A 12189-nucleotide genomic window follows, 5' to 3' on the forward strand; every position below is an offset into this window, starting at 1 on the left:
ATCCTTGGCCTTGAGGCATAGCAATAAACATAACCCACAGGTACAAGTGTAATGAAGCTAATTTTTTAACAGCTTTTCTCAGCTGAAGAATACTGTGCTTCACTTCTGGGCTGGCTGTGCTTCTGATGGACTCATTAAGTCTAGCACTTTATTCTAGAATGAAAGCAGAAGAAACACATTCTGCATTATCGTTCCTGCCTTTAAACACAGGGTTGTCTTTTTTTTGTGACTTGTTGGAACAGACTGACAACATTAATGGTGAGCTGCTTGTACAGTTGAGTGTTTTTAACATTTGTGCACAATATTTCAGCAACCGCTCAGCCTTTACCTTCAGGTATTGCAAGTTCTTCTGTTGGGTATACTCACATGTCCAATTTCAATTATTTCTCTACAACTTATGAGGGACTTACTGAAGTTGGAGGGACCGATGACCAAGCAGATTCCGTTTTATAGATCAGGCAATTTGGCGAGAGAAGAGAATGTGAGTTGGAACAGTTCAAGCATTTGGGCAGTGACGTGCAAGGACTCCCCACATCGCAAATATTTACCAAAATGAAGACACAGAAAACACTGCATGGGAGATGGGATATAGGCTTCATGTTGCAACGGTAAATCATAACTTTGACTTTTTCCGGAAGGGTATTTGCTTCAAGGGGCAATATTAAATTGCTGGTATCAACAGGACTGTCCTTACGACATTCTGGACTTGCTGGACGAAATGAGCGCTGCGCCATGCCGGATTAGTCCCGAGTTCCTGACAGGCCTGGCCCTCCTCCCAGAGAGTGGCTAGGTAGGGAAAGGCCAAGCAAGCAGAAGTAGGAGCAGAGAAGAGATGCTCACAACAGAGCAGCCAGAAGCTCAGAGCTTAGCAAGCTTCATGTGCACAGCATTCGCCTTGATACCATCCAATCTGATCAGGAGCTCACCCTATGGGTGTCACCCACCCGCAACAGAGCCACCTGGCACAGTGGTCATTACCAGCGGTTCCCATGTCGCAAAAAGATGAGCAACCTCTCCTAGGCACAAACAAGGCAGTGACAACTGAGATACCAGAAGTGTGACCACTATGTTACAATAACCCATGCTGGAGACGCTAGGGGGGGATTCCTTCCCCAAATGGCTCACACTGCAAAAACAGCTTAGAAATGGAGGTCAAACCCCAAAGGGGACCAGAAAAAGCTGAAAAAAGAGTGGAAATATGAGATAAGACCACAAAGTAATAGCAAAACCAAGAGAATAGCTGGGTTATTGTAAAGGGAAAAAACGAGGGTGAAAGGGGGAGGGGGGGGGGGGGGGGAGTGAGTCAAGAGGAGGAGCAGCTAGGGGAAGGGAATGCAGCTGGAGAGAAGAGGAACTACAATTGCTCAGAGCCCAGTGCACTCCACACATGTACCCATGGAAGAGCTGTGAGCCTCCTGTGGGGATCTAGTCTTAGTTTGCATCACAATGGCAAGTATGGATCACCATAAGTCAGAAACTATTTACCCTGAGATCCGAAGATCTAAACAGCAATAAGAAATAATTTTAAAAAACAACTTAAAATCGTGTAGTCATACACTTCTTCTTACTCTAAGAATAACCTTTAAGCAGACGTGATACATAAATATATTCTTTTCATTTTAGTACTAGAAATCTAGGTTCACATATCACATTGACAAATGTGCATAAGGATAACTACATAAAAAGCCAAAATGTAGCTACAGGTGGTTTTACAGATGTATCTGAGACACTTACTTCATAACATTCCACAATTTTTCATATCATTCCACACTGAAGTCAGTACATAACTATGGGTATGAGAAGAGGTGACAGAGGCTTTATGTCAGCAGAATTTACTATAAGAGCATGTTTATTCTTAAAAGCCTCTCATAAGATAACAAACAGAAATTGGGCCTGGTAATGAGTAAATGTAAGTAAGAATAAAAGAGGTAATTTTTATAAAACAATAAAGAAAAATGTACACCATATGATGGAACTGAAAGAAGTCATAGACTCTTCATAAACGCACAGCAGAATTCTAACAAATGCTAGTTACAATCAGAATGTGTCAGGCAACAAGTCAGAAATACAAACATGAGAATTTATTTACAAGCAGGTAGGTGCACCAGTTCAAATTAAGAAACATGCAGTACCTTACATAATGAAGGTTACAGAGACTTATGCAAGCAGGAAATTATGTTGCAAGTAAAAGACTTAAGGACAACACTACAGCCATTATGGAGAAAGGTGAGAGCAGGGCTGGCTCAAAAAATTTTTCCATACATGCAACATATCATCTGGTGCCTGCCCCCCTTTTCCTTGCCTTCCCCAAACATTAGTTGCCATTTCTTGTGCTTTCGGTAAGTCCTTTAAAAATAAACTTAACTGTAGTGAGCATGAAAAATCAGTTGTTTCCGCACTTCCACCCCCAGGACAATGCTCAGAGTGGCCACTTGTGTCATTTGGGTCCCAAACCAGCCGCATGTGAGTGTCAAGTAAACAGTAACAAGATTGTGACAGAATATGCTGAACTAAATGAAACTGTTCGGAAAAGTGAAAAGGTACAACACAATTTTGTAACAGGAACAAATAAAAATAAGAGAATGAAGAAAAACAAATTACTTGGCTTGTTACATAGTAGTTACATAGCAGATGACTAACTAAAAACAAGAATAAAATTACAGAAGCACTCTAAGATCTGTTGAATATTTGTTTAGTTTAAGAAATGAATAAAAAATCTAGGTAGTTAATAATGAAAGTAATAACTTCTGGAAGTAATGGCAGATGAGGCAGATAAAGGAAGGGAAGACAAGTGGTTAAAGCTGGAGGCAAAAAGTCAACACATGGAAAGAAAACAGAGTTGAAAGTAAAGCTGTAGAACCAAAGGACTTTTTTAAATTTAGAGCAAATGAAGACAATGGCTCAATGGACAGCAAAACAAACTAACAGTGGGGTAAAACATTGCCTCAAGTGCTTTTGGTAAACTGAACAGGATATTTATAACCATACTTCCAGTGTGCCTGAAAAAGTTCAGTAAGTGTTGGCTAGTTGCACTCTAATCTCTGTACATGACAATGAGACAGAAAAACTACAAGTTACTCTATGAGCAATGCAGACATGCAAGTTGGTAACACTTAGAAGCAATAGAGTACACAGGTGATCTGACTGAAGTGGAGCACACAATTATAAATGTAACAAAAACTACATCAAACTGGGCTGGGGCATGTATGTGGATGGATGGTACATGGCCCATGGAAGTCCTCTGTTGAAATGTAAAAGGTAAGACAAGACCAAGATGGTATCCTAATGGTAGATGTGTAAAGCACAACAAGAAACATGCAGAACAGCAGGGTCCTTGGGAAAGCCTGGAGGTGATCTTTATCCTCCAGTGTATGCTACTGCTGTGCTACTAATAACAATGAAGAAGAAGATGACGATAAATTGTCACACATATATCATTCATGGGACAAGCAGGAAAACAAACCCCATGGAATTTATTTCTGGGGTATCACACCAAAATAAAGAAAAGATAATTCAGATATTTCTCAATCAAATGGCCAGTAAAATTGTGCAGCTCTAGAATGTCCTAACTATTTAAAAGTCAATTAAGTCATAAGACTGTTCTATTGTATCATATACTACACTTTATATCTTAAGTGATCATAAAAATTAGACATCAGTAAAATGTAAATTGACTATTTAAGAGTTCATACCAATGTTTTTAATGTGCCGTCACTCTGATCATATTTTAGAGATGGATTACTTCTTGCCATACCAGTTTCATCACTCTTGTATTTTATGGATGATACCTTACAATCAATTTGAGCACCATGACGATCTTTTACCAGCCTATTCCTGTAACATGTAGAAAATAATGCAAAATTTATTTCTAGCCAATTCCTCTTTTTTGGTTTGAGAGATTATGAGAAATTTGGCTTTTTAGTTAGGGGCAATTTAAAAATAGCCATGTTCTTAAGTCAACACTATTTTATTTATTGAAATTAAGTTCATAGTTGGACACTGTTTCTTTTTACACAAATCTCAAGTGAAAGCAATGTGACACAGTGGTCTCAATATGAAGTGACAAACCACTTCAACGTCATCAAACATTGGTATGCACCTAATAGAAATTCCTTTCAACAAGTGACATTAACTTCAAGTGGCACAGGTTGGGAGCACAGGGGGAAAGAAAACACTTTCTTCCTACTGTAATCCTTCACAGTGCATCAAATAGTATTCATTATTGACACAGGAAAAGCTAAGAAACCAAGCACACAGGGTGAAAGCCAATTTTCCGCACACACACTTTTCTGGCCAGTATGAGGTGGAAAGTAAACTTACTTTCCTCTGATGGCATTTACTACGCATACCTTGTGTGCCATAACTGTGTGAAATTCTGCAGCTGACAACAGATTTTGTAGAAGACTACTGATCTTTGAGACATCAGCTTCGTGATGCAGTTAATGACCTATTTAGAGAAGTGTGACAGTTTTACAAATTCAAAATGAAGTTCTTAACCTTGCGAAATAAGGATATCACAGCACTGACTGAGACATGTGTAATCCAGTGAATTATTTTGTGATGGAAACTGAATGGCTTTGGTCATCCTCTAAACAATGGATCATAACTATGTCAGCTTTCCACCTCCACCAATTTATAACCAAGAAAATTGTTTTATCTTTAATACAGGGTTTCCAAATATTATAAAGTTGCAACTTGTACATGGCAGTTCTTAAATAACTGCCTTTTGAAGAAATAACACACACACATTTTCATATATATCTGTGAGACTATCCACTTCTTGTGACACTAATAAGACATATCATGTCAAGTAACCTAGGTGTTTTAGTTTTGCTGAAATTTGCACATAATGTAACTCATCGACATGCATGGACTATTGCCATGTTTCATCTCCATCTGCAACTTTGTGAATATGATAAAGCCTTTTGTACATGGGCCACTTTCTGTGGAAATGGAAACAAGTGAAAAATTCCTGATGCTTGGCAAGTCATTATTCCTAACCTAATAACTTACCATCACGACTTTTTGCCCCGAATATAGAAATAACATATATGAAGATCACAAATTAATACTCACAACACCATGTCTCATCGAACTGACTGAAAAATTCTATTTTGACATATTTCCCCCGTATTTTGACAAGGAGTAGATACTTAATAAAGGGGCAGCGAACATGGTCATGGAACTGTGCACCGGCTGTCTGGCTGTCAGGAAATTAGTACATACATTTGTAGAAAGTTCACAGCTCATTAAGTTAATAACATCCTCTAAAGTTATCAAAAATATCAAATGTAAAAAATTTTGCATATATTTGGCATGACTGATTAGATATTTGTCTACACTACTGTGGAAAAGATGCTCACTTTCAGTTTGGTGTCATTTCAGTTAACAAGAAGAAAGTCTACTTAAATTTTGGGGTTTCAACAACACATTTAAATACTGTCAATTTATGGCTTCTTTTACAAAATGTGTTTGAAGTATTGTACTCTTACAGAGTCATTGTTGCAGTGAATTATGATAAACTACTGGTTCTAGATTTCAAGACAGGTTACTGTGCTGCATTGCAGTAGCAAAACTTGTTTACAGTTATACCAACAGAGAATTCGTGACATGGAGGTGAAAGAGAACTAATTCAATAATCATACCTTCAAAAACGCTACCAATTATTAAAAGAAGGTGACTTTTTTATTTTTACTGTATTAAATTTATTTGTTCGCAACTAGATTCAGGATTCTGGGCCATTCTTGAGTGATTTTGTGGCTCTGCAATAGAAAACTAAAGGGACTACAGAAGACTTTTCAGTTTCTGAAAGAGCAGCAACAACAGCAAGAAAGTGAAGATAAAAAAGAAATAGTAGTAAACACAAGAAGCAAGCACTGGAAGAAGCAAATTTTCTTTAAATTTACTGAAATGATGCCAAAATGAAAATAGGTATTCCTGACAGGGCTAAATGTGCACTTTAAAGTGGTGCAAACAATTTCAATTTCATATAATAAGTGGTGACAATTTCAAGATGTGCCAAATATAGGCAGAATATGGCACATTTGCTAATTTTGGTAACTTTAGAGGCTAATAACATATAGAACAGACATGTAGGGAAGTATGTAATTCAGTAATTTCCTGAGAAGCAAGCAGAAAATGCACTGATCAACAAACATGATCCCTGTGTCTTTTATTCACTACTTACTCCTTGTTAATATGGGGTAAAAACATCAAGATCTATCAGCAAGCCGGAAGAGATATTATGCCTTGGACATTATTTTCTACTATTCATTTGTATTATTGCTGTATTATGCACTAAAATAACATATGAGTCACAGCCAAGTGGACCGTTTTCATCTGTCAGTATGTTTAAACACACTTTTCATAGCAGATACATACATCATCACAATCTCTTAAGCATATTCTAAAACTAAACAGGTGCATAAAATAAAAAGCAATAAATTATCTTAATTTACCTATGTTTCTGGAACTGGAACTGACAATAGTTGAACTTGTGTTGAAAGGTACGTTTGTGAGACTCAAAGTCTGCTTCATCGATGCTGTGGTACGGACACAGTTGACATTTCAACCTTTGCAGATCGGGATCATCCTTCTTCTGATTTCGGCGACGTCTGGCCTGTACAAGAGGATGAAAATGAACAAAAATCACTTATTTTGATGGTTTTATTTTTTGTGTGCCAAGTGTACTGTCAATATTTCTATTAAATTACACTTATTAAAACATTTGTTTAGCAGATGCTTGGGGATTAATTTGAAAAGAGTGTTCGGCACAGCAATCCATACAGATACATTACTCTTTGTAAAAGTCAATGGTGATACAGAGTCAATACAATTACAGTGATGCCACTGATTTCAGGGTGCTTAATGGCACTGTTGTCAGCACCCTTTCTGAATACGAAAGTAAATTTAGGGAAAGAGTTGTTATCACACTTCGATAGGCACCTACTAGCAGTTTTCTGGAAAATGTCTGACAGTAACAGTGTTTAGGAATACAAAGAGGGAACTACTCCATTCTACACAAGCCAAAAATAGCACTGCCTGCACTCTACTGCTGCAAAGGGCTCAAAATTTTGAAGCTGATGCAACATTTGTATTGTTAGATAAAAATGGCTCTGAGGTCTATCCTAGTGTTAGCATAACCTTGAAATATGGTACACTAAGACAAAAAAGAATAATGTCACACCTTGAAGGAATTATCTCAATGGGAACAAAACTGGTAGATGTGATGTATGTATACAGATAAACAAATGATTACAATTTCAGAAAAAAATATATGATTTATTTACGAGAAAGAGATTCACATAATGACAAAGTCAGAAAGTGTTTGTCCACCTCTGGACCTTATGCAAGCAGTTACTCATCTTAGTATCGATTGATACATTCATAGAGTTGTTGGATGTCCTCCTTAGGGATATCCTGTCAAATTCTGTCCAATTGGCACATCAGAGTGTCAAAATCCTGAGCTAGTTGGAGGGCCCCGACCATAATGCTCTGAACATCTGGAAGACATTCAGCGACCTAGCTGGCCAGTATAGCAAACATGAAGACAAGCAGTACAAACTCTAGTGTGGGTGGGCATTATCTTGCTGAAATGTAAGCCTGGGGTGGCTTGCCATGAAGGGCAACAAAACAAGTTGTAGAATATTGTCAATGTATCACCATGCTCAAAAGTTGCTGCAGATGACAGAGGGGTCCTGCTATGACAAGAAATGACACCCCACATTGTAACTCCTGGTTGTCAAACCATATGACGGGCGACAGTCATATTGGTATCCCACTGCTGTCCAGGCATCTCTAGACACATCTGTGGACTAGAATCTCGTTGAATGGAGTAGAAGTGTCTTAAGTTACAAGTCCTGCTTCGGGCAGAGACCTGATGACAGGCAAAGACATGTCTGGACACACTCCAGACAGGGGTGGGACACATACCCGACTGTCGCACACCATTGGGCCCGACAACCAGGAGTGATGGTCTGAGGTGCCACTTCTTTACATAGCAGGACCCCTTTGGCCATCATCTGCAGCACCCTTTGGGCACAGCGATATGTAAATAGTATTCTATGTCCTGTTTTGTTGCCTTTTATGGCACGTTATTATGGGCCTCCATTTCAGAAAGACAATGCCCAAGTGCACACAACATGAGTTTCTACTGCTTGTCTTCATGCTTGCCAAACCCTATCTTAGCCAGCAAGGTCACCAGATTTCTCCCCAATTGAGAACATTTGGAGCATTATGGTCAGGGTTTTTATGATCTAACATGCCAATTGGACAGAATTTGGCAAGATATCCCTCAGGAGGACATCCAGCAACTCTATCAATCAACATATCAATCAATTCTCAGTTGAATAACTGCTTGCATAAGAGCCAGAGAGTGGACCAAGTGGACCAGCACATTATCGAAACTTCCTGACAGATTAAAACTGAGTGCCGGACCAAGACTCGAACTCAGGACATTATTGACTTATTCTATTTGTGAAGCTCTCTCTCTCTCTCTCTCTCTCTCTCTCTCTCTCTCTCTCTCCTGCTTGTGTCTGTGTATGTGCGGATGGGTGTGTGTGTGCGCGCTCGCTCGCGCTAAGTCTTTCCGCTCCCGGGATTGGAATGACTCCTTACCCTCTCCCTTAAAACCCACATCCTTTCGTCTTTCCCTCTCCTTCCCTCTTTCCTGATGAGGCAACAGTTTGTTGCGAAAGCTTGAATTTTGTGTGTGTGTTTGTTTGTGTGTCTATCGACATGCCAGCGCTTTCGTTCGGTAAGTCACATCATCTTTGTTTTATATATATATATAGAGGGAAACATTCCACGTAGGAAAAATATATCTAAAAACAAAGATTATGTGACTTACCAAATGAAAGTGCTGGCAGGTCGACAGACACACAAACAAACAGAAACATACACACAAAATTCAAGCTTTCGCAACAAACGGTTGCTTCATCAGGAAAGAGGGAAGGAGAGGGAAAGACGAAAGGATGTGGGTTTTAAGGGAGAGGGCAAGGAGTCACTCCAATCCTGGGAGCGGAAAGACTTACCTTAGGGGGAAAAAAGGATAGGTATATACTCGCACACACACACATATCCATCTGCACATACACAGACACAAGCAGACATTTTCTGTGTATGTGCGGGTGTGTGTGTGTGTGTGTGTGCGCGCGCGCGCGCGCGCGCGCGCGAGTGTATACCTATCCTTTTTTTCCCCCTAAGGTAAGTCTTTCCGCTCCTGGGATTGGAATGACTCCTTACCCTCTCCCTTAAAACCCACATCCTTTCGTCTTTCCCTCTCCTTCCCTCTTTCCTGATGAAGCAACCGTTTGTTGCGAAAGCTTGAATTTTGTGTGTATGTTTGTGTTTGTGTGTCTATCGACCTGCCAGCACTTTCGTTTGGTAAGTCACATCATCTTTGTTTTTAGATATATTTTTCCCACGTGGAATGTTTCCCTCTATTATATATATAAAAATAAAAAATTTAAAAAATCAGAAGAAGAAGGTTCAAATGGCTCTAAGCACTATGGGACTTCACATCTGAGATCATCAGTCCCCTAGACTTAGAACTACTTAAACCTAACTAACCTAAGGACATCAAACACAGCCATGCCCGAGGCAGGATTCGAGCCTACGATCGCAGCAGCAGTGTGGTTCCAGACTGAAGCGCCTAGAACCGCTCAGCCACAGCAGCCGGCAAATCGTCCAATTTTTCTGAAATGGTAATCACTTGTTTATCTGTATATGTACACCACATCTACCACCTTATGTCACATTTGGATAATTGCTTCATGGTGTGTCTTTTTTCTTTTCTTTTTTGTCTTACGCTACATACAGAGTGTCAAAAAGGTAGATAGAGATCATGAGGCAATACCCTCCATACAAAGATTGAAGCACAAAGTATACAACTTCCAGTCATATCCTCGTGCATTCTGGTTCTATGTAAAATCACTAAGTGTGTTGAAGACTCCTGTCCAGTCCCTCATTGACCAGTCTGGTGCACCAATAGAAGACAGCAAACCGATAGCTGAAGTCTTAAGTTTTGCATTTACAAAAACCATTCACAGAGGTGGTCTGCCAGACACACCACTGTTTGACCATCATACAGACTCCCTATGGAGGACATAGAAGTAGGCAACTATGGCATTACAAAGCAACAGAAAGAAGTGAGGACAAACAAGTCTGAGTCTCCAGGTCTGGATGGAATTCGAATTCGGTTTACAGAGAGTACTCTACAGTACTCGCCCTTATATAGCTTGCATTTATTGAGCACATCTCTCGCCCACTGCAAAGGAGCAAATGACTGGGAAACAGCACAGGTGATGCTCATATAGAAGAAGGGCAAAAGAACAGCTCTGTAAAACTAGAGACAAACACCCTTAATATTGGTATGCTGCAGAATTCTTTAAGATATTCTACACTTTAATATAATAAATTTCCCTGAAACAGAAAATCTTCTCTCCAAAAATCAGCATGGATTTAGAAAGCATCACTCATGAGAAACTACTTCCCCTTTTCTCACATGAAATCCTGCTAACTATGGATGAAGGGCAACAGGCAGATTCTATATTCCTACATTCCCAGAAAGTGATAGGATGAGGAGAAATCTTAGCTGCTTGCTGAGGACACTGTAGTATATGAGAAAGTATCATTGTTGGGTTACTGTAAAAGGCTACAGGCCGACTTAGAATTTCTATTTGGTGAGATGAATGGCAGCTACTTCTAAATGTAGAAAAATGTAAGGTAATGAAGACGAGTGGGAAAAACAATTCTGACATTCCATGCCCCAACTCATAGAACATTATCTTTTTGTTTTCATTCAATCTTTCTCATGGTCACCTCCCCCTCGGCAGTCCCGTCCCAGAGATCGGAATGGGGGAATAATCTGGAATCTTCTGCCAGTGGAGAGACCATCATGATGCTTTCTCAATTATGTGTCACGTCCTGTGGATACACATTATGTGTCTTTAATGCACTGGTTCCCATTGCTGTCTGCATCCTCATTCCATTGGTCACTGATGATTCTTCTGCCTTAAGGGACAGTTTCCCACCCCAAGCGCAAGAGAGTGCCCGGAACCTCTGTATGCTTCTCCATACTCTTTGACAACGCCGTTGTGAGAATGAGGACGACTTCTTATGTTGCAAGTCTTCAGTGCCATTGCTGATGATTTTATTCAAAATTTAACTGGTGTCAGGGTTCGAACCTGGGACTGAGGACATTTTGATTACTATCAAAGATACTGCCCCCAGGCCAAGTGGGAGCTGCTGGTATGGAATGCCACTCACTATAGGGAACGTGCAGTGTGATTATGGAAGAGCTGATAGCTGTTAGCAGAGCCCATAAGTTCATTAAACAGGCCTCTGTTGACCCCATTTTAATATGTATTGACTCAATGAGCAGTCTCTAGGCACTGCTATTCGTGCCACTCTTTGGTCACCATTATTCATGACGACCTCACTGACCTTCGCCATACTGTCTACTCAGTTGTCTCTGCATCCCAAGTCACATGGGTATCTCGGGGAATGAATAGCTGACCCCAGGTGTGGATTTGCAGATACACACAAGATCTCTGCTCGTTCGGAAATGGAAAGACATCTGGTGGGCTACTGCCCCATCTAATAAACTCCACACAATCAGGGAGACTACTGCAGCATGGTGCTCTTCCTCCCACTTCTCCCGACCTCCAGCCACCAAGTGTGTTCAAGCCATCGATGTTGATACTCGTCATCACCCTCAGCCCTCCACTCGCATTTCAAGGTCCACATTTTGAGGCCGCCAGAGTCACACTGCCACGACGCAGCTGACTAATGCTGCAGATGACACACATCAGCTCCCCTCCACCAGTACTCCATTTGCAGACCGCAACATGAACTGAATGGCAGGGCATCAGTGACTGCTGACTCAGCATCAGCTGCATTTTATGTAGCATTGCACCGGCACGGTCAAAGCCTTGTATGGGCTAGTCTTGGAAGTTGGCTGATTTGGGAGGTGGGAGGCGGGGAGACAACGAGGTCATCAATCAGTCAATCCAAGAGTGGTGCATCTGGAAGCAGAGACAGTCAACAATTTTTTTTTCTAATCTAGTCAGTAGGTTCATAACTGTGAAAGTGAGAAGGCTAAAAATGTAATGAACACCTTTTGTACAATAAATAATAAAAGTAAGATGAAGGAGATACAGAAGTCAGCAAGTGGGTGTGTCCGAGTCT

The 12189-nt window shown here is 40.3% G+C and overlaps 1 protein-coding gene across 1 annotated transcript in view; it reads right to left on the bottom strand.

Annotated features, from left to right (window-relative positions):
• LOC126416074 (putative helicase MOV-10) overlaps positions 1-12189 on the bottom strand; it is a 341495-nt gene that overhangs the window by 261716 nt on the left and 67590 nt on the right. Inside the window, exons 3-4 of the mRNA XM_050083555.1 lie at positions 6459-6619; positions 3693-3834 (exon numbers count right to left, since the gene is read on the bottom strand). Coding sequence (XP_049939512.1) covers positions 3693-3834; positions 6459-6619 — 303 coding nt within the window. The remainder of the gene's footprint in view (positions 1-3692; positions 3835-6458; positions 6620-12189) is intronic.

Source organism: Schistocerca serialis, chromosome 8 (genome assembly GCF_023864345.2).
Source record: "Schistocerca serialis cubense isolate TAMUIC-IGC-003099 chromosome 8, iqSchSeri2.2, whole genome shotgun sequence".
NCBI classification, from domain to species: Eukaryota; Metazoa; Arthropoda; class Insecta; order Orthoptera; family Acrididae; genus Schistocerca; species Schistocerca serialis.